The 26554-nt window shown below is 49.2% G+C and overlaps 1 protein-coding gene across 4 annotated transcripts in view; it reads right to left on the bottom strand.

Annotated features, from left to right (window-relative positions):
* Positions 1-26554, bottom strand: part of Tio (zinc finger domain-containing protein tiptop) — a 173193-nt gene that overhangs the window by 50837 nt on the left and 95802 nt on the right. For 3 of the 4 annotated variants that reach the window (XM_076324224.1, XM_076324220.1, XM_076324219.1), the window contains one exon: positions 17122-17253. The exons of the other annotated variant lie outside the window; for it this stretch is intronic. In XM_076324224.1, the coding sequence (XP_076180339.1) occupies positions 17122-17188 (67 nt within the window). In that variant the 5' untranslated portion in view covers positions 17189-17253. The remainder of the gene's footprint in view (positions 1-17121; positions 17254-26554) is intronic. 4 annotated transcript variants of the gene reach the window in all.

Consider the following 26554-nt stretch of genomic DNA (forward strand, 5'->3'; position numbering starts at 1 on the left):
CTATTGTGCCTCGAGTTTGAAAGGCTCACCTGGAATCGCCGGTCGCGATACCATCTAGCGAGATCGGCCGTCCGACCGTGGGGAATTAAAAATGAAGGAGGCTCCCGCCTGCCCTCCCGCTGGCAGGTGGAGGAGGACCGTATTATTCGGCGCGGTCTTATCACTCGTCCTCGCATAAATCCAACCGAAACAAACACGCGAGCGAGGCGAGGCGAGGCGAGGCGAGGTGAGACGAAGTAAGGCGAGGCGAACAGTCCCCCTGGCACGGGGCCGGCGTGCCCCGTGGATCGCGATCCACGAATCACTGGGCGTTGTTGTCCGTTGCTGCGCTCGCTCGTTTCACGGGTATCCCGCGACGTCGTGCATCGTTCTGCCACTTTCACCCGTCTCGTTCGGGAATTTTTCTTCCGTAACGGACGGACGCTTATTCGAGGCACGACGTCACGCTCACGCGCTCGCGCTCGCGCTCGCGCGCGAACTGGAGGGATATACCGATATTACCCCCACTCTTCTCCCCGAGGAGCCTTCGAGGCGATTCGTCGCGACGATTTTCGAAGCGCGATATCGGTCGCGATGGTAGCTGCCGACGCAACGATTCGTCGTGCGTTCAATTACGCAGCTAGCACGGTTGATACCGTTCGAACGATAATCGTAAAGCGCGCGGCGGAAGGAGGATCGGGAGGGGGAGGAGGTGGCTTGCGCAACCTGTCGTACGACGCGATCGCGTTGGGTGGCGGTACGACGTTGACGTAAAAACCAACGTGCCGGCGATGTGACGAACGACAGCTCGAAACGGTGTTGCTTCAAAGCTCGGTGCGTGCCCCTCGGTTTTCGAAGCGAGCGGACCTTTTCACCTCTGCTCGCGTATACGTACATCTCGTCGAAAATACTGCGTTTAAAGGGACTCGTTCGTCGGCTTCGAAAAATGAAATAAATCGATCGATTTTCGCAACCAACTTCCGAAAAACACCGCGATGGTATTATTCGAAGAAACGAGAAAGTCTCCGTTCGAACGGAGTTTCGTTTTTTTTTTTATTAGGTTCGGCAGCGTTCGGTGTCTTGCGGGTATATCGCGGAGCACGAAGGCGTACAAATTTACAGAATATTTGCTCGTTGAATTCGTAAACGTCCAGAGGTGCTCGAGGCGCGTAAAGTGTCGAATAAATGCGCGTGTTCGAATACAGCTCGATGTTTAACCGTCACCGAAACGATCGAATAATCCACAAAGGAGGGAATAATGGAGAAATTTTCGCGGTGGGATTTAATCGATCCGAATGGAAATAAAAGTGTGTACTCGAAAAATTGTTGGGACAAATGCAACAATGACTTAGCTAGTGCTACATGTTGGCGACGAACAGTTTGCATCGAGTTTCGGGGAGTGTGTTCGTTTTGTTGAAAAGGGTCGTCCGTTGCGCCGTCAACGGTTTCGCCGTTACTTTCTTTTCTGTTTTCTACGGTCACTCGCAAGCAGACAGTCGGAAAGAGCACACGACACTGTTCGTTATTCGCATAAAGTTATATCCATACATTAACGGATACGCGAGATCCCTGTGTATTAGAATAAACGAGATATCATAATCCGAACTTTTGCAAGAGAAATGGTTTGTTCGATACTCTGCGCGAAAGAATAATCTTGAATCGATTAATTTAGACCTCGGTACCGAAACCGGTAGATGGAGATAGAAATTATGGAAATTGCAACTTCCTTGGCAGTTTTGGTACGTAACGATAGATTTTATTCGATCCCACGACGGGTGTTCGAATCAAGATGGACGCTTAACGCATCGAAACGGACGGGAGAAGTTATCGGTTTCGAAAAAAACGAGTCGTCGCAAATTTTTCGCAGGCAAGGAGTCCCTTTCACGGTGCAGAAATAAACGACGAGTATGCGTCGCGAGTACGGTGAAATGTACATTGCAAATGCGCACAAAACTCGAAATCGTGTTTTACAAATTGGTCGCCACGACATTTCGCAAACGAACCAACCGATTCGAAATTCGCATCCGCGTATAAAACGCGCGCGTGTCTATCGTCGGTGCAAAAATTAAGACAGTATTTGCGACGGATTTTCAGGATTTTTCAAAAGTTAAAAAATCGACGTTTGGCCTCTGGAAGATCACTGTACATTTAAACGTACAGCCAGGCATACTGGTTAAAATTTTGTCGAACCGATACGTTTAGAACGAACCCAATCGTGACAAGTATGGCCGACATACTTCTGTACGCGTTGGAGAAAATAATTGTCAACGCGCGAGATAATTGCGTAGAAAACACGGTGCGTGCTTCTTCGAAGTAGACTTCTTTCGCATCGAGTTCGAACGATCGTCCGTTGAGACGAGATTCGAACGAAAATACTCCGAGCGGGTATTATTCGGCTATTATTCGAGACGAAAATTACGAAATAATCTTATTTGGACGTAAAATATTCTGTCGCCGTGAATTCTTAACCTCCCCGTGAACTTCATCGACGAAGCTTCGTCGATACGAATCGTTTCTCGCTGACGGGAACCTGTCGCCTGCATAATGTATCCATGAAAATATAACTTTATCTTTAAATACGGAAAGAGCAAGAGTTCAAGGGAGTACGTAAGTCCATTTTGCGAGAATTTCGCGGCTCCGTGGTCCGATTCCGCGCGGATGTTTGATTCTGATCGACAACCGGCTCGCGTTTGCGCGTATACCGCGAAACGTTGACACCGAATTGTACCTATCGATGGATACACGCCGGTAGAAATAGAGCCGACGCGACTATGTAATTGTTTGTTTTCGACACTTTGACGGCCCCGCGTATTTCGCGCAAAGACTGCTGCCCGCCGACGGCGACTTCCGCCAGAGTTTCGATCTAATGAAAGCCACCGAACCGGTTGTTTTTTTCTCTTTTTTTGTTTTGTTTGTTTTTTCTCTTTTCGCGAAAAATGTTTAAATTCGGAGCGTTTCGTAAGTACTCGAATAGGATCGCCGCGCGGTTTCATCGTTAAATAAAATTAAACGATCGTCGACGTTATCGTTCCGCGGCGATTCCCGCAGGTATCGCTATAAATACCGGATAGAGCACCGGGCGTCGTATACATACCTTCTCGTTATCCCCGGTAACGTTCCTCGCGAAATATCTCAGAATTACGAGTTCGTGCGAATCGAAAATTGCGATCGACTCGCGCGTCAATTCCCGCCGAAAACCGTTCTCAACGAACGATTTGAAATTCAAACTTCCCGAGTCACCTTTCCGTACCGAACGATGTTCAAGGACCAAAGCCGCGTCGAGGGTACTTGAAATATCGTTACGGGGAATCGTAAATTTAGATATCGCTGTAACACGAGACCACGGTGTCGCAACGATCGAAAAAAATAAGATCGCGTATTGGCGGCAACGATTTATAACCGTTGCACATAGGAGTTACGTGTACCCGACAGCGGGCGTCAACGGGTCGTAACAGGGATCGAGGGTTTCCCGCGGTGGCGCGGAATCCAGAGAAGTTACGCGTGATCCCTTCGCCTACGATAATCGTGCGAGTCTGGTGGTAAGGAAATAAGAGCAAACGTGAGAATCGCACGTTCAATGACATTTTCTCGAAAATATTCGAAAGAAACCCTTCTGCGATGTCTTCGAAAAGGAAATTTAACGTTCGCGAGGACAGCGAGGGTTGTGGTCGATCTTGCTGAATTGAATCGTAGAGCAAGAGCATCCTTTACGCTCGAAGAGTCTCCTGTGACGAGAAACTGGTCCCTCGAACGGATGTTTCTTGGAACAAACGTCACGCGAAACTCTGAACGTAATTTCTTTGTTTCGATATTACAGTTTTACATTTTACGAGATGCGTAACCTTCGAGTGTGAAATTTGCACTTTCCCCGTCATTCTATGGCGACCGAGAGTTATTTATCGCGCGCGAAAGGACGAAATCCTTAAGGGGGTTTGCTATGGCGCGGTATAGAATGTCCGGAACGAAACCATCGAGATTCGAACGAAATTCACCGTCACCGTTTCATCGAATTTTAAGAAACTATCCGTAAAAAAAACTCGGTCCGTAACGATTTGAATTCGAACGGTCCTCGACAGGAGAAGATCGTGGATAAAAGTGGTATCGGAGTAACAACGCGCGGCGTCTCGCTCGAAGCGCATCGCTCGAGACACGCCGCGTCGTCCGTCGGTATTCGCGGTCGTGCACGAACGAGGCGTAAATCTCGATTTTCGGGCCAAGTTACGAGATCAGGGCGCCTGGTTGACGCGCGGAATCGGGGAATCGCGGGATGGACTGGTAGAGGATCGGTGGTATCTGTCGGTCCGTCGATCCTCTAGCCCACGACGGAGGAGCCAGTTTGGTCGCTTTCGCGATATCGCTTACCCGTGCTTACCCGGTCCTCCTACGGTCGTCGACAGAAATAGACGATACCCGCGGTAATAAATATCTCCGTATTATAATTAAGCCCGGTCCGGGAGTGTGGGATACGCGTTATGTATGAGAGACACGTAGATGGATGGACGGCCGAATGTACACCGCTGTCGCGAGCGCGAGGGGCGCTTCGTCTGAGGAGCAGCGGCGCGGCGCGGAGCAGAGCGGAGCGGCGGAGGGGAGGTAGCGGGGAATACACGGGGAAAGGGGGCGACGTTGCGTCGGTGGCGGGGGGTGCCGGGGAGGGGAGGTGGGCGCGAGACGCAACGAAGACGGAAAGACGCGAGAGTGTCACGGAGACAGGGAAGGCTCTCCTCTCTGGTCGGCGATCGCGATCGCGGCAACGATGGCGCGCTTAGCAACCGTAACTCGTCGTAGTTATCGGTAGTGGACAGTTATATCGACGCGGTTGGTTGGAAGCGTGCTCGGATGGCGCAGCATCGGCGAGCTACGAGCGAGGAATGAGCGCGGCCTTGTCAGCCCGTCCGGCACGTCCGTCGACTGCTCCTTGAGTGGCAGCGATTCATTCCGCTCTCCTTACACTCGCGCGCACCGTTCCGCGCTCCTTCCACTTCGTTCCTTCGAGCCAACCGACGCGACCGACGAGAACCGACGCGACTCACGCTCTCGGGTTCGCGTTCGCGCGCATCGAGCCTCCGCGCGACCAAACGCGTCGTCGACGACGTTTCGCGACAGTGGCGTCGGTATCCAAGTTTTACTCGCACTTTATCTCGACCCTTCGTTTCTTCGAATCCACGTCGAATCGCGTCGGTCGAATTTCCGGGAAGGCGTCGTTCGCGGTTCTATTCTTCTCGATCCGCGTATCCCACGAGGGACAAAGACGACGGCGATCGAAAACGCGAAAAAGGGAGAGACGCGGGAGTCCCTGTAGCGGAATAAATTGACGATTAATCAGCGTCGCCCGCCGCGGCGTATGTAAACACATCGGCTAGAAAACGAGATTATTAATCGACCGGTAAGCGCGGGAGATCTCGATCGCGATAACGGCGAAGAGAAATCTCGGGGCGAAAAAAAGGTACAAGGACGTCCAGTTCCTCCGACACATGGCCTAATTACTCGCGTCGTCTTCGTCGTCGGCGTCTTCGTCGTCGTCGTCGTCGTCGTCGTCGTCGTCGTCGTCGTCGTTCGTGCGGTCGTGGTCGTCGGTGGAAAGCCCGGAAGGACGAAATCAACTGCGGTCGACGATGTCAGCCGTAGCAGTTCCCCGCAGTCGGTCGTACGGTTCTACACACCCCCCGTACGTCCCCGGCCCCGTGCAGTTCGGCCAGCAGCCGCAGCCGGCTAATATCTCGTTCTTTTGTTGCGTTTCGCGACAATTCGCCTGCCTACGCTCGCAACGAATTTCGGGCTGATTATTCGGGGCGGTGGAGTGACGTCGGTTCGCTGGATTAAAATGCTGCTAGTAGGACTACGCGCGGAAACACGAAGGGGGAGCCCACCGACGGAAGAGGGAGAGCACGCGAAATGTTACCCTCGGGGAGTAAAGTTGCATCTTCCTTCCTTCCTTCCTTCCTCCTTCCCACCCCCTTCCACGGTCCCCCATCGCGTTTGCACTCTCGCGCGATTCTCTCCTTCTTTTCGGTTTTTTTTTTTCCCCCGGTTTCGTCGACGACCACCCGCTTTCGCGGACGAGCGGTTCTACGCGCGCGGAACGCTCGCGATCTCACGAGCACCGTTCCAGAGAATCGACGAGATCAGGTTCTCTTTACGATCGGTTCGAACGGAGAGCGCTCCTTCGAGTTCGAGGATCCCGTCGACGGAACGGAACGGTGACGATGTTAAAAATTGATTCGTTCCCTTTGCGATCTGCCGTGATCGCGCTAGGGTGGAGAGACTTCGAAGCGACGAGACGCGGAAGACCGCGCGGGGCACGCCAAGTACGCGTGCCGGTGGTTGCGATGCGTGCACGCGCGCGCACCCGCGCGACTCGTTTCGTCGTTAACCTCGTTCCCATCGCGTTTCGAACACAATACGATCGTTTCGCGCTACGCGCACAATAGACCGCGGCTCCGGCTTATCGTCCAAGAACGCTCGCGGAAGCGCCAAGCGAAAGGTTAATCCGGATCGATCGTTCGTTGAATCGCGAAGAGAAATAAATTATGCCCGGCGCATTGTACCTCGAAATTATCCGTTCATTTGTATATCTCGGCTTCGACGCGCGCACTGGATAACGATCTCCCGCTTTCCAACTTGTTCTTCTTCTTCTTCTTCTTCTTCTTCTTCTTCTTCTTCTCGGTTCGACGGAACGGGGAGAGACCGATTCTCGCGAAATCGACGCCGCGATCGCGTAGATACCGTCTCGCCCCGAAACTCGAGCGGACCGTGAATCACGAATTCGCTCCTGGAAAGGATTAACGCGCGTTCCCGTTGTAAGTACAACGAAGCCTTTCGATTTTTCGCCAACGTCGCGAAGATATCACCGCCGAAGCGACAAATGTAACGTTCTCCCTGTCTTTTGCCTTCTCGTTGCGAGACCGTTTACATTCTGTGCGTTTCTCGGGTCTTTTTGGACCCATCGCTTTCTCGCATAATAATAATCTTTTTCTATATATTTGTATGTATTTGCGTATACTTGTACCTTCTTCTATCCTTTCTTTTGTATCTGTTTGCACAAATGGACCGTTTAGCTGGTAAATAAACTATTATTATCGTTATAATATTTATTTACGGACAATGGCCTTTTGTAAATTGATCCGTAATCGGTATTTATCGTACTCGATTCGCATGATTTTTAAAATCTAGCTACGAAGCGCAAAAAAAAAATGTAACAAACGCGCAACCTGGTTAACTTGTTTGCAAATCCGATCGATACGATTGCAGGAAGGTTAATCGTACGTGGTTGCGTACGAAACAATGGAAATATACCAAGTGTCCTAGAAGTAACATCGAGTTTAACGAGTTTTCAAATATCCGAGCGGACGATGCAACTATTTCGTATTTTAGCGAACGCGCAAAAGTTTCGTTAAGTTCCGTAAAAGTCTGCGCCGTTACGAGGTAAAAAGCCCTAGGGACGTATTTTACAATCGCGACAGAAGCCCGGGTTGCGATCGTGACAGAATCACGGGACCGGTTTCGCAATTTTATTATTTTTTATATTATTTTTCCACGGTCGAAGCTATTGCAAACGACACGACTGGATTCACCGGTACGTCGTCGCTCGTCACGTCGCGTTCCGAACTTAAGAATTCGAGTGTTACACGTTCGGGACACTTTGGTCACGGTTGCGTCGCCAAATGTGAACAACGAAGCTACGCGTTCGTTGAAAAGTACCATCGATCCAGCGCGTACGTGTACGCTTCCACGGGCGAAATTACCAGATGCGTGCGTTAACCGAGTTGACGCTCCGAGCGTAACGTGTACAAAACCGATCGAGCCTCGAGGCGGATACGAGAGATCGAATTTCGCGGCCTCTCTCTCGTAGAGCCGCGGTTCGGTCCGTAGCCACGACGCACACTCCGAGGGGATACATCGCGGCGACGAGGAGGTCGGTTTCGGGAGCCGATGCGCGTCGGAAGCTCGTGAAAGGCAAAGATGGCCCGAGTGGCGGCCGTCGGTGCGTTTTACGGCGGCATTGAGCATCGCTTAAACGACGCGGGCTTAAAGTGCTCCCTTCCCTCGCGCTGCCCCCTCTCCCGCACCGCCGATGTGTGCGTGCATGCGTGCGTGCGTGCCCGGTGTGGTCGGTGCAGCGACCGTACCGGTCCACCGTATCCACCCACCGACCGGCACCGGAAAAGGTCTTTCCCATCCTACGAGCGACCAGTCCCCCTCGCACCTCGATAAAAGGACCAGTCTCGCGAATCCGTCGACCCGATCGCGTTCGTCGAACGCGCGAACCGTTCGCGAGGAGACCCGAAGGGAGAATCGAAGGAGGCGAAAAGTCGCGACGAAACGGAAACGTGGGCGGGTGGGGTTCCCGCCGGTTCGATGGAGGTCGAAGGGAGCACGGACGTCGAGGGGTGTGGGGCGAGGGGCGAGGAGGGGAGTACAAAGTGCGCGGGGACGATCGAACGTATCCGCGACAGAGATCGGACGTCGGTCGGTGAGCCGTGGAAGAGTTGTACGGATATAACGCGCTCGGGTAGACAGGTAGTACGCGTGCACCCGTAGGACGGAACGGTAATAGAGAGCGGCGAGAGGGAGGGGGAAACGTTTCCGCGGAGTGGGGAGGGGCGCGGCGGGCCGCCGCGGGACCGAAAGGGGAACCAGGAGAACGCGCGAGGGCACATAAGTCCGGCGCTGACATCGCTGCAATCCTCGCGTCGGGGCTCGAGTATCGACAGATATTTAAATGAATATTCCTCCGCTGTTAGGGATCCGCTCTTTGAAATCAAAGCAGAAGGTACAACGGTTCGTTTAGACGTCCGCCGATATTCCGCGGCCGGCCGACTGGACCCTGGGATACAGGATTTCACTTGTCACGTCATTCGTGGGTTATCGCCGAGACCGGGCCGGCGCGACCCTCTGCTAGGGGCGATCGTCGAGGAGACGGGAGTCGCGTGTCCCTCGGCGACCGCGTTTGTTCGGCGCACGCAGCTCGGGACTCGTGCCTTCCCGACGACGACGACGACGACGACGACGACGATGGTTATCCGCGAGCGACGATCGCTCGATATCTTTTGCTTCGTCCAAGGTTCTCGCGTTCGCGAGCGCTAGACGCTCACCGTCGCGGTACCGCCCTTAGCACCGCGCACATCGGCCGCTCGCCCCGAGACCCCGCTCCTTGTTGCTCACTTTCGCATTTTCTGCGAAATAAACGAACGCAACCGGTCGAGGCGTTCGATTCTTTTTCATCGTGTTCTCGGGACCGTGGAAATGGACCCAATCAATAACAATGTCACCATCGGTGATCGATAATCAATAACGTGTGCACGATATTCGCGCCACCTGTGTAAACATCGTCTTGGGCTTATTATCGAATAAGCGTAAAGAGAAAGCTCTCGATACCTTGCAATCCGTTTCAAGGAAGGCGTATACGTACAAAATAAAGTAGAATAATAAGCGATACGGTAGAAAATAAACGCTTCGTTATTAATTAGATACTGCGCTGTAGAGTACAACCATTCCGACAACAACTACCGTTGCGGTGAGTTCAGGTTGGTAACTGTATCCACGGAATCGTGACGTTAAGTGTAGTTTCTTGAAAAATGTAGATTCTTAAATTATTCGAATATTTTTTAATTATATAGGAATAACGAGTCTCGCAATCTCTTGGGGTAACACTGTATTCACGTTCGGGAAAGGAACGAATTTTCGATACACCAACTTGGAGGAAATTTGTCCGCGTTACCGCGAATTTGTAATCGCATCTCGTCGATCGACGACGAGAGTCACCCGTGTGAAAATGGGGCTCGAGAGTCACCGATAAAATTCGGTTGGAACTTGCTCGACGAACAGTTGATAATCTCTCGACGGTTCGATAAAAGGTTGAAAAACGTCCGAAACACGTCGTCCGTTCTTTTTTCTTCTTCCTAGATTACTTCAACGATTCGTGTACACGGGAAAAAACAATAATTGCGAACAAGTTGTCTTTTATCGATCTCATCTAGCAAAAGGAGCACACATCCCCCTCAATGTTTTTAATCTATTTTCGCGGGATATCGGATTAAAAACCCTTGTCGCTACGTGTGTGGTATTAATTGTAAACACTCGCTACTTTTAAGAACGTATTTAATCGTAGACTCTATTTAGCGTAGAAGAGAGAGGGGTAATTTGAATAATTTATTCTTCGAAACAGAAAAACGTTACTCGACTTTATTCAACATTGTTACCTATTAGGAACGCAATTAGTTAATATTCTTGATAATCTTCGTTTCAAATTACTCCGTGACTATTTATTTCTTAGCGTAACCTTACAATCGACTTAAATAATGTAAGACGGGTACATCTATAGAGTATCCTATTATACGCTTCGGGAAAGAATTAACGAGCATACTGATCGACGAGAATTTTACCACGTTTGCGACATACTCGTCACTATCGATACGTATCGATTTTCGAGCATCGACCCTAAGCATCGAACAGGCAAGAATTGAAATGAGTTATCGTTGATATTGGAAAAACCGTTCAAGTTTCGAATCTCGTTTTGTTTCAAATTATTCTCATTTCTTTACAAGGACCAGAGATCCTTCAATTTAGAAAAAGAGCACAGAAAAACGGAAAGAAAAATCCTCGACCAATAACGTCAATTCTGCGGTACATTGTAAATTTTGGGTTTAAATGTACCAAGGTTACGCGCGCAAAAAAAGGCCATCCGATCGTTAAAGCCAATCTCGAGGAGTATCGCAGAGATCTAAAAGGTAGTAGAACCCTCATGAATCAATTTAGTGCATTAAAATTGACCAATTTGGTAACTTTGGAATTATTAAACGGGCCATTAACTATTTCGTAGAAGGATCGTTTGTCGACCTATTCGGGTAAATTTCAATTAATTTTCAGCTACACGATCGTTCGAGTATTTTCGATTAATTCTCGCCTAGTGTATCCGCTCGATTTTTCGTTCTTGAAAACCAATCCAATGTACAATTTTCGACATATCGTGTCATTGCTTGTCTCCAATTTTGTCACGTTTGTTTCATCCCCTAAACTGAAAAGATTCGGTACTCGCCGACCGTGGAAAATTTATAAGATCGTAACCGTAACAAGTTACCAATTATGTTCGACCTTCGGACCGATCGTCGAGCGTTACCATCGTTTCTTTTATTTTCGACGAGCTTCGAGTGTAATTAAACGGATATCGAACTCGATGTTATCGATATCTATCTTTACAATGGTCGTTTAAAAGCTTCCCTAACAATAGTTCCACGCGAGAGTTTCAATTTCGAACGTAAATGTATCGATATCAACAATGTATGCGATATAGGGTAGGCAAAGGTCTCGTATTAACGTTACAAATTTCTCGAACGATCATTTTTCGTTCCTCGACAAATTGTGTATTTCTTTGGTTCGTCCCCTTGTTGACGTTAAAATCGACTCAGTGTCTCGAACGGGCATATTTGTAAAACGCTTTGCAAAAAGTTTTCGAAGCTTTGCGATTAAATTACAAATATCAGAGTACCATTGAAAGACTAACTATTCTTCTTGCTCTTTATCAAATTTCGAGTAACGTTTCTCCTTTCGAAAACGTTAACCGATAAATTAACCCAATCTCTCGGTAACTGAATTGTTTCACGTTTTGTAAGTTCCTCTAAAAGAATTGAACATCGTCACTCGTTCGAAAACAAACACGTTTCGACCTTATCGATTCTTTCGATCCTTCAGTGGTCATCCTGTGCTACCGTACATATATAAGACGCGTGTCTGATTTTAATAAAAATGTCCTCGATCGAAAGATTTTTCGAAAGGTTCTTCGGAGAAACGAGTCTCGCGTTAATCAAGTACAACCCTACCGAATGCATTCCGAGACGCGTGAGTACCTCGAAAAAAATTCGTAACCTACGACGTGAGATATTTGAACGAGAACGGGCTTAAATTATAAAGGAGTATGTACAAACAAACTGCGGAACATCGTGGATTTATGGGCGACTATTTTTACGAAAAATGGCTCTAACCCCCGAAAGGCGGATTATCGGGTGGCCGAGAACGCGGTTTCTGTGGTCCGGTCGGACCCTCGCGACGGAATTTCATTTTTGTGTAATTGAGAATAAGCTTTTAGGGCGAGCAACGTCTTATTGGCCCGTTGTTCGGGTAGAGAGACAAGAAACGACGTAAAACTGGAACCGTCGACAGGTGACAGTGTACAGGAGGGAAGAGAGATCCGAATAGACCCGGTGGTGGTATTCGATGGACGAAAGTTAAACAGTTTCGTCTTTACGAACTTCCAAAGAAGTTAATAAACTCACCTCGTTCTCAACAACTGATCGAGTGGCACGCCGGTGTCAAGGACCCGGCCCGAGAAGGTCGTGGGTTCGAATCTCGCAGCGAGATACTATATTTCGGAACGGTTATTTTTTCGCGAAATTGCTTCTCCATTTTCTTCTCCCGCAGAATCGTGATGCAGACAACTCCCGAATTACGAAACGATTTATTCAACGATAAATATCACGCGTTCTATTTTTATTAAGCGTGTTCGCGTACACAGCTAACTTACACACGACCTGATATCTCGGTTATCGGGACCTCGCGTTACGAGGATACGATACTCAAATATATATACAGAGATCCAACGGACTTTTTCTTCTTCCAACTTTTAGTGAAATTGGTTAGAATAAAGGTATCGAGTCGAATGAACGAATAACGAGGAAACTTGGAACGGTTCCCCCTGTAGAAAGTCTCGCGACGTCTACTCGAGGTTCATGCGTGGCGTCAAAGGATAAAAATTAAACACTCTCGTAACGTATTGTCTCGCGATCCTCGCGTGTCGTATCACCGGGGAGGAGCCGAGTAGCAATTTGTCAAATGTGTCAAAAATAAAACAAATACTGGAACGCGTAATCCGAATTCACGATCTTCTTACGGCTGTCGAGAACGAACCGGAGGCACGCGTCCCCTGTTTGTCGCGTACGGAGACGTGTCGCGATACCGTAAGATAGGAGGTAGTTTACGATGTCGCTCGCGGTATGGGAAACAGGCTCGAGCGGCCAAAACATTCGACGCCGACTCGAGTATCGTTCGGAAGGTGCTGTCACCGGCCAGCGAAATCCCGCTGCCAAGGACGATGTTTACGAACGTTTCTAGTACATTTTCGATGCTCGAACGCTCGCTCACCGTAAACCTCCGGACGATGTCCGTTGAGCGTTCCGCGAACCAATCGGGTAGGAGAGAAGCTAGGATACACCGGGTTTCTTATTTTCGTGTCGAACGTTACCATATGCAGGGAATCGAAGCAAATGGGACGATTAGCGTCCTTGAATAGAAACGATAGAATTCGTGGGTCCTTTTTCGATAATAAAAAAGCAAAGTTTTGATCGTTTAAAAGTTTCTTTTTGTCATAATTGACAAATGTGACGCGTTAATTGTAGGGGTGTGATCAGTCGTTGGATGGAGATTAAAATCCTGTACTTATTTGGAAATATTGCTTTCACAGCGAGAGTTGTTACGTCTTTGAGAAATTTTTATCGAATAATTATCATTCCTCAATGTTACGAATAATTATCGGAACTTGCGCGCAATTGCCACAAATACGAAACTGTAGAGAATCCGTTAGAAAAGAAACTATTCGTTACACTTTTTCTCACTTCTCGAACTTTACTCCATAACCGCGTTCTGTACAGTTCGATGAACACGATACACCTTCGAACAGGTTAAATTTCGCACGTATTTTTCGCCCAACCATTCGTTACACTTCGACCATTGGTATACCGTACTCGAATAATGTACATACAAAGGTTCTTGCCGGTACGTTAACAAATAATAATAATTCGTTCTCAAGACACTCGATCGTGTAATCGACCAATCCTCGAACCTGTGAAACTCGTAAGATGTGGAAGTTTTTAGTCTTGGAACGGAACGTAACGCGCATCTGAATACTTGATACGTATTGATTTATGATTGAAAAGAGCTCGCTAGCCCGTGAATAAAGCAATAATAACGATAATCAATTTTTCCGCGATTCTTCGATTTTGAAGGCAGGTTTCCCTCCGTAGGAAGGAAAGTAGTAGTCCCTTCTCCCCTATCGTGGAGGATAGCGTCGACGTATCCCGTATGCCGAGGGCAAAGTTTACAGAGGCGTCCCGTCCGTTCTCGAAGAAGGTCCCGTTTACCGTAAAGCTCCGGGGGAACGTAGTCTACCGATCGTTCCGCGAACGAAAATGCGCTCGCCTTTCGACGAACGACCTTCGTGGGTCTGGTCTCTCGAACGAACTCGAAACCTCCGGTGACTTTCCTCCCGCGGTGGTACCGACGACGCGGCGAGTCCGCGAATCGAACTTGTCTATCGGCAACGTAAATCTCGGCTTCCTTCTCGACAAAGTGAAAGCTCGGAGAGCGCGCGCACCGCCTGCGTTCGTTCGTTCGTTCGTTCGTTGGTTGGTTGGTTCGCGTTGTTAGACCCTGGACAGCTATCGCGCGACCAGGTACGAACAAACGCGGATATAGATTATCGCGTCGAACGAACAACGATTTCCCATCAAAACGTTTCGCCTGGATATCTGCGTCCGGAGAAGTCGTAAATCAGTCTTGGTTGGCAAGAACGAGCGAACGGAGCCCCGACTGCGAAACCGAGCGAAGGAAACGTTCGTTTCTGTCCCGCTTCGACTATCGGTTTCGTGGGTCCGAAACCAGTTGCGTCCCGTACACGAGCGCCACCGATTACGCTCCCGTGTATTACGATACACGCGCAGGTGGAACGAAAATTTCGAGACCAGAACCTCGAAACCTCGCATTTTTTACTTCACCGCGAGACCCAGAGCGCCGCGGTACGCGACGATAAATCCTCCGTGGGCGTTTTTCAATCTTCGAACGAAACGCGCAACAGCCCACGGCCCGTTCCAGGGATCGATGCAACGATGAGATCGGGACCAAAGTTTCGCGAGTTGCTCGCGATTACCGAAACTTACACCGAAGAAGGGGTAACCCTCCTCGTTTCTAAGACTAGACGCGAGCAAGCAACCAAACGGGAAAGCGAGAAGCGTCAACGATCTACCGTCTACGTTCCGGGGTACGTTTTCAACGAACAGCCACTGATACGGACGAACACGTGCAAGCGAAATACGGATCGGTGAAACTCGAAAGCGACGCGACTCGAAAGCGACGCGACTCGAAAGCGACGCGACTCGAACGCGTCACGCGCTTGTTATCGGGAAATAAGGGAACGGAGAAGAGAAAATTACTGTTGAAAAAAGCATTGTACAGGGTGCTCGTTGCCACGTGGAAAGCACGGAAGACTGTTCCGTATACTCGATATTCGAATACGAGTGTATTCGAACGTTCTGTAATTCCGGATATTTATTGGTTAATCGGTTACGTTGAAAAATTACGTTTCCGTCACCGTTTCGTACTTGGAAGTCAAGATACGAACCAAAGACCAAAGTTTGGTCTTTGGAGCCTCTACGAGACGAGCAATGAAAATGAAAATGAGTTGAAAAATGTATGCGTTGTAAATTAGCATTCGAGAGGTATGGAATTCTTTCGCGAAGAAAGAAGAAACTTCCAATTTTCTTGATTTCTATTCGGACAAATGAAGTTTAATGGGGAAAAAATTGATCGTTCTATTATCCGAACGTTCGTTCGGCCATTTTTGTCTCTCGTTTGCTACGGATACATAACCTTGTTTTACAGATTATTTTGCAAGAATTGTTCGTCTACTTTCGGAGGTATTACTCAAAGTGACCACGAGTACGTTGTACATGCTCGAATAAATAAGGCGTTGTGCGAATTTTACAGTAGGTTTTTCTCGACACATCCACGTAGGAATTCAATATTATCAATACTGTCCGCGGACTATTGATTTTAAGTGAAAAACTACCGATTTTAAGTAAAAATCGACCGGATTTGGATCCGTGGAACGACGTAACCGGAAAATTGTACCTGCATTTTCAATTTTCAACGACCTATCCATTTACCTAAAAACTGGTGATTCAAGTACCGTCCAGTTTGTCGACCGAATTCGCGAGTAATATTTACATTACGTATTTTATACGCGAAAAAGATTATTCCGACGTGAAATAAGTCATACGTTTGTGTGAATAATTTTTTTGACAATTTTTATTTCTAGATTCCATACCTGCGATACTTTCCACGTGTTAACGGGCAACCTGTACATCGGTTCTTACCAAAACAGGTATAACGACCGAAACAATGTTACAACTGTTATCGGAACAACGGTTCTGACCTAATATCGGTTTCGGTTACGGTTCTGTTATCGTTTCCAATATCGATTCTATATTTTTGTTATCGATTCTATTTCGGTTCTACACCGATTACGGTTACAGTTGTAACGGTAGGTATTCGTTCTTCGGTTCCGTTCTATTTCGAGTCTACGTACGTACCGTATAATGGTTAGTCGAGAAATTAAGGTTGTGGTTACGATAATATCCGTATTTCAACCGTACAAACATTAGATGTATACTAACTATATTCTGGGGCTATATTTGTCTCGTAATAAAACTGGAAATTATTGTAACCTTAATTCTAATTCCTCGCTCGAACGTTATAAATACGTAGGAACAGAACCGAACCGAAGAACGAATACCGACGCAACTGTAATCGTAATCGGTGTAGAACTTAAACCGAAATCGTAATCAAAACCGACGTATCTTCGCGAATTTCGGTTCTTCGTAACCGTTACGAAAAATAACAATCTTTCGAATCCGTTTCAAGAATGCTAGATGTACCAACCGATCGAAACTCTTCGATTGCTATTACGAAAGAATTTACTTCAAACTCCGTAGCACGTTTCCCACAAACATGATTTCCTCTATCGTACACGTACGATTTAATTCGATAAATTCGTCTTTTGGCAATGTATCGGTAGTTCTAACATTGCAACAGTTTTCGAACAACAGTCATCGTTCTTTCAACGGTTCTTTCGAGAATACCGATCCGATATCGCGAACTGTGCGATTCCATGCGCAGACAACAACGATCAACCGACACTGAAAAAAAAGGAAACAGAGGTGCGCGGACGACGTCGCGGCCACGGAGAAAGCGCAACGAACACAATATAGAAAAGAATAAAAATGAAAAAAAAGATAAATGAAAATGCGTGCGTCAAGATACGCGCGTGCGTGATACGTGCGTGGCGATATGTTGCGTTGGAAAATAGATATTTACCGGTAAGATTATCGCCGCGTTGCTGCGGCCACCGAAAGGAAGGCCTTGGCTGCTGCTTGCTGCGCATGTCTCCCGTCCGGTGCGGCGGCTGCGAGCCGCTCGCTTTTCAAACGATCGGAGACCACTACTTACCTGAAAGAGAAAAAGTCAGAACGGTCAGAGAAATGCCCTATTCCGACCGCGATCGACGACAAACGAGAATCTCGTCTATAGAAAATTATCTAGCGGTAGCTACGACGCTTCCGAATGCGACTAATTTTCAACGCACTACGCGACAAGCAATGGACCGAAATCGAACAATCGTACACGCGTTTGACGAAGTTGGATCTTACTGCAAACCTTACGATGTATTTTGTATTCGAAAAGAGTACGAATCGGTCGTCGCTTTTCGTCCATCGCTTTCCTCGCATTCGATGTTCGACGATTCAAACGTTTACTTTTTTCCTGCTCGGTTGCAGGATGCTTATAAAATTGTTTGTAAATTAAAGGCGATTTCGTACGCAAATCGTGTATATCACTTTTGATATATATTTTCATTTTTTTGTTTCTTTGTTTTGAGAATTCGATGGTTCGTCTGCTATAAATTGGTACGCAATTACAAATTCGTGGTAACCTATTGTAGTATTAACGATAAGTAAAATAACTTGACGGATACGTAACGGATGAACGATGTTTTATCGAAACCGATTGGTATTTTCTTTGGAAAAGTATTAGGGGTATCGAGTCGAAAATTAAAAGAATTTGGAAGTTGCGAATTTTGTCTCGAACGCTCCAAAACTTGCCGCATCGTGCAACGATTCGAAGGACGATTATCCGATTTATTTACGACCAGAAATAAAATAAGTCGAATTACCCGCAGTATATATACAGGATGTTCCAAAAAACATATCGCGTATATTCTGCATAGATTAGTTTTCGAGTTATGTTTGATCGAAGATGTTCAAAGTTCCACGAATCACGAATTCAAACGTATCCTTTCTCGCAGATTGAGTCTACAGTTGGTAACTGGAAAGATGACTCCTGAATCGAGGAGCACGTAGCGATGTGTTGGCAATTTTTATTCATCGATAATCGAATAGGTAAACTTCTCAGCTCCGTACGGTGCATTGTCGACGTCCGTTAAATACACGATAGATTTTAAACGATCTTGAAATAAAAATATCGAAGAACGAGGCGGACGTTTCGAACATTTTCTTCGATCGTCCGTGACTCGAAAATCAAGATACATATATAGAAGATACGTTGGTGGAATATTTTTTGCTCGTCTTAACGCGCAAATTAACCCCTGAAATACGGCCCCGTATTTTCGAGTCAACCTGTACGATCCGTAAACGACGCTCTTCTCGAAACTCGTTCGAGAGGGTAATTAAATATCCTTCGAATTATCTACATCGGTGCTGGACCCGTATCGTTAGCGTTATCAAATTTTCCAAATGGCGGATACGCGTACGTAACTCTGCACCTGCGGATTGTTCCACGCGTTCGATGATACACACGGTCCAGAAGCCGCGCGTGGAATATTCCGCTTCTCGAATCGAATCGTTTAATCGACTCGCGACGAGTAGTCGCGGTAAATGCGTCCACGAGGCCGAAACGCGATAGGAAAGAACGTAGAAATCGTTTGGAACCGTCCCTGGAAGAACAACCGTGATCACCAGGTGCCGCGGCAATATTTAATTCACCGTTCTAATCTTGAGCGTAAAGTACTCTCGTAAAAAGTTTCATCGAAAGGAAAATACGCGTCGAAAATCCACCGAAAACGATCCAGCCGGCCATTTAGCCACGTTGGATAAAAAAGCGTACCGGTTCGCTACCGAGAGAGAAGGCGAAAGAAATTTTCCAGGTCGAAAAACGGTAACGAAACAAATTAGGCAATAATTCGTGGAAACCGGGCGCGGTACGGATCGATGCAAAGATATTCGTCGTTGTGTACGAATTTCGTGGTTTCTCCGACGGTTCGTCGTAAAAATGGCCGCGCTTCGAACGTCGTTCGTTCGGCGCCCCGCGATGAAATCCTCCGTGCCGCAAAAAGATATTCCACCCCCTTGAAAGCGTTTTTCCAAAGGGTGGCCGGGATCGCGCGCCCACGACCAATTTTTCCACCACCACCCCTCGACTCCTCTCTTATCCGCCCGTTAACAGCCGTCCTAACCGGTCGTATATCTTTCCAGCGTACGCCCTCGAAAGCGGCCGCCTTTGTTTTAGATATTTATGAGGCGTTTTAATTCGCGCGCCGCGTCACCCGGCGTCGTTGGGCCTTGGTCGGCGTCGGTGGGCGTCGGTGGGCGTCGGTCGGCGTCGGACTCCGCTAGTGACGGGGGACGCGAGGAAAGGGGGGACGCGGGTCAAACCGAACGACGAAAGGGGGACGACGCAAGCGTTAAAGCGCTACCACCGCGTCAGGGGGGGACGAACGGGAACGAAAGGGAACGAACGGGGGCGAGGAGGCATAATAGGCATAAGGGTGCTCCGATAAAGCGGTAACCCCTCTCTTTCCCTTTCCTCCCTCCCGTACCCACCTTCCAGACGCAGCCCATAAGCGCAAACAAACTCTCGCTCGTATATCTCGGTTGAATGGTTTCTGCGTCGCGCGGCGCGGCGCGGCTCGACGAGTCTCGAGCTGTATCGCAGCACCGAGGCGACGCGACGCGACGCGACGCGGGGTGTCGCGACGCCCTTTCCTTTCGTTTTCCCCCAGCCTTCGCGCGTCTCTCTCCCTTTGAACCGTGGGTCTCGAGAAAATCTCCTTAACCCAGATTCCGTGGAAAGCGGGAATCGGTCGTGGATTTTCAAGGCGCGTACGTTCGTTTGAACGATTAACGAGCAGACCGTTCGACCACCGGTCGCACGATCTTGCAATCGTCTCGACGCTTCGGCGCTCGCGCTCGCGAGATAGCATCCAGCGTCGAGTATGGTGGCGGTGGTGGTGGTGGTGAACCGCTCTTACGTTTTCCCTGGCGCGGCGTCGTTTCACGACACACCAGAGACGCGGGCCGCACTCCCGCTCGTGTTCTTTACGTTGCAGCCGAGTTTAACGGTAACGGTACGTCACTCTGTCAACCTCTCCGTCTCGCTTTCGGGCTAGGTTCGCGCGTCCCTCGGTCTTCGTTTCCTTCGCCTTTTATCGTCCCGTCGCTGTTTCTCCCATCGAAGAATTTTTGTCCAACCGTCCTCGTTCCGCTCGTTCTTTGTTCCCTTTGCCTCGCCCGAGCTTTCTCTCTCTCTCTCTCTCACTCTCTCCTTCTTTTTCTCTCTTTGCCGCGCTCTCCTTAACAGCCTTCACTCTCTAAAAGCCTGGGTGTGATCTATGGCGGGACGTTGCGTCACTCGGGGAACAGATGCAGGGCTCGTATATTACTCGGCCGTATCTACCGGGGAAACGAAGAGGGAGGAGAGAAGAGAGAAGCGGGCGACAGGGGTGCGAAGAGTAACGTTTGCCGCGCGGTCAGAGGAATGGCAAACGGCGCGAATCGCTCGGCCTTCGCTTTCTCGACGTCTTTCAACGTTCAAGATTTACTCGATGTTGGGCTCTCTCTCTTCGGTCGTCGTTTCGTCGCGACACGGAGCGAACGCTCCGCGCGCACGAAAGGGAGAGAGAGACGGAGAAAGAGAGAGAGTTTCACGCGCGACGTCCTCGACCGATTCGAATTCCGCGGCCCTCTAACCCCGCTGCGCGAAGCTGGAAAGCCGCGAAAAGGCAACACGGGGGTTGTCGGAACGCCGAAAAGCGAACACGCGCGCTGGTTCGTAAAACGCCGGCCAGCTGTCTACGCTCGAGCGGACCAGACCGTGGAGAAAGCGAGCGGGAGAGAGGAGACACGGAGAGGGGGTTACGAGGGTCGAGGAGGGACCGGGGAAAGGGAGGCTCGAAAACGCGCGTCGGCAGGGTAGACACTTGGAGAATCCCATAAATCAGGTCAGGGTTGGCGACGGGGGTGGCTGCGCGGCGGTGGTTTCGGAGGGAGGTCGAGGGAACCGAGCGAAGTTAAGGGGGATAGCTACGACTCGGAGGGATCCGTTGGGTAAAGGTCGACGCGCAACAAACCCACGCCGAGGACGAGGAACGACCAACGAGGAACTCGCGCGCATGCTCGTGAAACGTGTTTCGCGCCAATTCCATACGCCGAGATGGCCTTACCGCTATCAAATACCGGACATTTCGGACTAATTCCGAAACGAACGCGGACGATATCAAGACGATCGCGAGAACCTCGAAGATCGAACCTCCAAGTATCGATTAACGAACTACCTCGAACAATCGTCGCGTAACGGAATCGTTAGCGACTCTCGTAACGCGAAATCGCGAAACAGTGAGATCGAGCGACTCTCGCAACCGAGAATCGAGCAATTTTTGTAATTTGGAGTAAGTTTTTTAACGCAGAATAAAATACCATCTACGAAGTAGAGTCGAGTAATTTTTCGAACGACGAATCGACCGATTCGGAGCAGCGGTTTCGCGCGTCCCTGATATTACTTCGATTTCGATAAATCGAACGATTTAAATAATAGATCCTCTCGTTGGAATCCACGCGTCGAGAAACGCTAACGATAACGGTAAGAAGTAACAACGACGCGTTGGATTTTTCCGCAAATATTTCAGTCTTGTCGCTTTGTCCGAACGATCGAAAGAGATAATACACAATCGAACGAAACGACACCGAAATTAACACGTCTCCGAACTTCCAAGGTTTCTTTGAAGCGCTTACGAGCGACGAACCGCGATTCCCGTCGACATTTACGTAACGTTCCACTCGTTGATAACGTTACAAAATAAATACACACCGACGAATCGTCGAATCTTTCCAAGTTTCTCGCAACGATTCATAGAAATATCGATGGACGTTTTGATATTGCTCGAGGGGGTTTTTAAACGTGGAAATCCGCTCCGTTGACAAAGTTGCGCGTAACGAGGAACGAAACGGGACCACAGGCCGATATTTCGCGCTCGATTCTCTTCTATTCCGGGTCTACGACCCTGCACGGGACCATCCCGTCGCTGTTTTCGTTCCCGCGGACGCAATTTGGCAATCACCGATCCGTCCCGTCTTCTTCGGGCTGGTTGCAACGATTTCGAAATATCTGCCCGTTTAGTCGACTTATTAGCTGGTACAGGCGCGCATGTCGTATCACCGACCAAGACGTCGGAACGTGATTTCAAAAGGACACCGAACGGACGATTATGACGCGCAAAATGGGCGCGAGAACTGTCTCGGACTACGATTAATTTATCGCCGCGGCTGTTACGCGTGTCGCGTATATATTTTACATCGCATTATCTCGGCTGTGGAATAACGTTTAGCTTTGGTTAAACATCGAGCTCTTGTTTACAAGCGAGTTACGAGCGAAAGATCCGTTAGTGGCGCACCTGCGAGCGCTCGTGTCGCGAAACGGTCCTGGTAACGTAGGGTTATCGAAACTTTGCGCGCGGATAGAGAAACGATATATATATATACGTATATACGTACGATCCATATTCGATGGTAAGTGTAGATCGTCGATACTTTACGAGATTGCCAACAATAAAGATCGTAATCGTCCGCCGGTGTGATAAAAATATTCGACTCGATTGGTCTCTTAAATCAGATGTTATCCCGGCCGGCCACGCTCGCAAATTCCTAATCGTTCGTCCCGTGGTTTCGAATTCTGCCGCGGCAAACATTTTTCCTTCCCCCCTTTACGCGCTTGTTCGATCATTCCACGGAAAATAAGATCCCGCGATCGTGTTCGTTCACCGACGATCCACGCGCGCATTTCTTTCGAATTTTTTACGAATTTTTTTCGAGTTCGATTCTACTAGAACGTTCTCTTCGCGGGGATTCTTTCGCGTCGCAGTCTACCGATGTAGAAACGCAAAAGCGTTTACATTAAAATATAGAGAGGGACGAGGTGTAATTCGTCGTAAAATTATTCTTACGGTATTTTTTGCGTCGAGATTTTTCCCCGAAAGAAAATTAATCAAAGGGATAGAATCGTGCACCCTCGTCTTCGTTATTTCGAACTGATACGCGAAAACGACAAACGTCGCGAGATTCCAAGATCGAATTAGTTTCTTTTACTTTATTTTACTTTATTTCGCGATATATTCTTAGCTCGTTTCCTTCGTGTATCCGTAACGCACTTTGTTCCGTCGTAAATCGTACGCGAACGGGAATCGAACTCGTTGATAAACTAATAACGATAATAAAGAGATACGTAATACGGTAAGAATAGTCTTTCTCGATAGCGAAGACGTTGAAGAGATTCGGAGATCGAGTTTATTTTTTATGCTCCGTTTCGACGAAACAACAAATCCCAAGTATAAGAATAATTCAAGTACAATCGTTCCGAAACTGATCGTATTCAAGACCGTTCGATTTTCCGCGTCTTGGTTATTCTTACCGTAAAACGCGTTAAAAGTTATGCTCGATTCGTAAACAAACGGACAAGTAACGGAACGAACAAAGACGAGTGCAAAGCTCGAAGTGAATCGAGCGCGAGCGATCGAACGTTCCGTTTGAAAATCGATCTCCGTGTCTTCGTCTTCGAAAAGAAAAAAACACTCTCGGCGTGCACTACGTGTTTCTCGAATCTCGTAATTCTCGCGAACATTTTCGGGGTGTTATCTCGAACCATCGAAAATACTCGAGCGGTACGTGAAAAAAAAGTTCCTCTTGCAATTTTTCGCACCCACGATCGAACGAGACACGATCCGGCGAGTTTTCGGGAGCAAATTTTCCCGAAATTTACCACGCGAAAGGAAGGAAAAAACGCATCGCGGTGAAATTCGAGGCTCGAGTCGCGCGCGATTATAAAACCGCACCTGCAGTAGTCGGTCGGTTGTCGCCCTACTTGAACCCTTACCGTACACCATTTGACTCGATGAAATGCGAATTACTTGGCTATTTTTAGTAGGTATGGCCCGATCTTCGCGAGCTTGTTTTTAATACAGTGTATCGCGAACGAGGGTATAAACGTTTGCACGGAAGGACGAGCGGATTACGAGTTTAGACGTCGATCGTGTTGGCGATTCAAGTCGGGAATGGAGTACGGGATACGCGAGATTGAGAGAGCGGTACAGGGGTGATCGAAAGCTAGAGGTAGAGTTTATACTTTTGTTGTACCTTACGAGAACGAATCAGTAATTAGAAACGATCCGTGTCTTCCTATTGCGATAGTGACTTCGTACTCCGAGAGTTCGCTCGTGATGTCCATGTGTTGCCCAAAATCGTTATCACGAGGCAGACTCGTCAAAGTACACCAAGGGGTGGGTGACTTACAGTTCTCGCGTCGAGTGTGACTCGACGTTACATTTCTTACACCAACGTCGAGCCAACCGCGACATTACGCGAAGCAATTTGAAGTACGAACGAAAAATATACTCGTTACCCCCTTTTTGTATCCATTTCTTAAATCACTCGAGACGTTGGCGGGTCGAAGAAAAATAAGTGGTCGAAAGGGTTAAAGGAACGGTTTCGTTCTGGAGTGTCTCGCAAACGCAGCGCTCCCTTCCCTCCCCTGTCCCCCACGGAACCGAGGAATATTTTTCGCCGTTTATGGAGAAATCTGGCAAAAAATTCAGCGTCCGTCGTCCACGGTGTCCGGATCGATGGTCGATTCGCTCGGACGTCGGGCCGAGTCGAACTTGAAAAGCTCGCGCGCGTGGGTACTCGTGGATCGATAGTGTACGGGGTTGGGGGCGGCGTGGAGGTGCAGGGAAGGCGAGTAACGTGGAAAGAGCGTTCGAAGAGGCGGCTGGTTCGTTCTCGGGCAGGCGAGAAAGAGGGAGAGAGAAAAAGAGAGACGTTGAAGAAGCTTCGCAGGGACCCCAGATGGAATCGGTGCAGTTTGGAATATTGGAAAACGTCGGATCGTGCGAGAAATCGGAGGGGCGGCGTTGCGGGGCCAGGGGGGGAGGCGGGGGGTGGAACGGCGAGCGAAGTGCGAGCAGGGCACTATTTATGACGCGTACGTGAATTCTTGGAACAACGGGGATACGGCGTGTTCGTGTCACGCCGTTCCCGAAGAAAAAGAACGATCGAGGTTCACCGAGGGACTCCAGGGGGAGGGGACGGTGTCGGCTACGGCCAGGGTGGTATCGTAAAACCGAAGCCGACCGGGAGGACTCGGGGCGTTCGACGGACCCGGTATCGGCGGGTTGCGGTCGAATTTTTCGATCGTGGACGGAAAGAAAGGAGGGAAAAAAAGAAAGAAAGAACGAAAGAAAAAGAGAAAAAAAAGGAACAGGAAAAGAGAAACGAATTCACGCGCGTCGACGATTCCCCGGGTACGGTTTTCCTCTTTTTTCTCGTCCCTCCTCCTCGTCGTCGACCCGGTGCGGTATATCTCGACGATCGAATTATTATTCCAGCGCTACGGTATCGTACGCGGTAGCGGAGAGAAACGTTTGGAAACGCGACGAATTCGACGCGTCTGTCCTTCGCGAGACGTTAAACGTCTCGGGGAGATCAAAGCTCCGGGCGACACGGGGCGAAAGAGCCGTGGCTTCGATTGATTCATTGGACGCGCGTGCCCGGTTTCAAATCACCAGAATAGAATCCGCTGCCTCGGAATGCCAGGCTCACGGCTAATCCATCGAGCGTCTTTATTGCTCCGCGACATTTATAAAACGCCGTAGAGACGAGGGCTCCCTGCGATCGCGCTCGTTCGTCACCGATTATAAATCGTCGAGTCCACCCCGATCCGCCCCGCACCGCACCGCACCGCACCGCCTGGGCCCCTCGTCCCGGATCTCGACTTTTTGCCGCGTTCCGCGTCGTCCCTGCTCCCGTGGCGGACGACACGCTCGCATCGTAGCGTTCGGTAACGGTCCTCGTAATTTCTGTTCGTCGTTCGCGGGAGCACCGCGACGCGCCGTTCCTCCTTCCTCGATGGGGATGTCGCGAGTTCGCGAAAATACGGGCAAACGATCGACGTTCCCTCGTCAACCTTTCTCCATCGGCGGGGAAAAGGATACGTAAACGAAGCACGAAAGTAGACGAGTCGCGATCGAGAAGACCGAGGATCCGTCTCGCGTACGAGAAAATCTGTATTCGTACGAGCGAGGAAGCTTCCTGCGCGGAAAGTGGCGTACGAGAGCTTCGTGGACCGAGAGAACCAACGGCGCGGAAGATGGCCGTGTAACCGACTCTCTTTCTCTCTTTCTCTCTTTCTCTTTCTCTCCGTTTCGGCGAGCGGCGGGGGGTCTCATCGTGGAAAGTATAGCGAAGATAAGGCGCGCTCGTTGCGTCGAAACGTCCCTGGGCGGCCGTCCCGGAACGTCCCGGAACGTCCCGGATCGTCCCGGAACGTCCCGACGGCTCGAGAACTCCCCACCACTTTTGTACGTCGTAACGACCACCGGTCTCGTTCTCCGGAGCATCGTCGAGTCTGGCGCAATATCGCGCCTGCTCTACCCGGGCACCGTTACAACGAGTTCGGTGTCTATGGACGGGGA

Source organism: Ptiloglossa arizonensis, chromosome 12 (assembly GCF_051014685.1).
Source record: "Ptiloglossa arizonensis isolate GNS036 chromosome 12, iyPtiAriz1_principal, whole genome shotgun sequence".
In the NCBI taxonomy this organism is placed as follows: domain Eukaryota; kingdom Metazoa; phylum Arthropoda; class Insecta; order Hymenoptera; family Colletidae; genus Ptiloglossa; species Ptiloglossa arizonensis.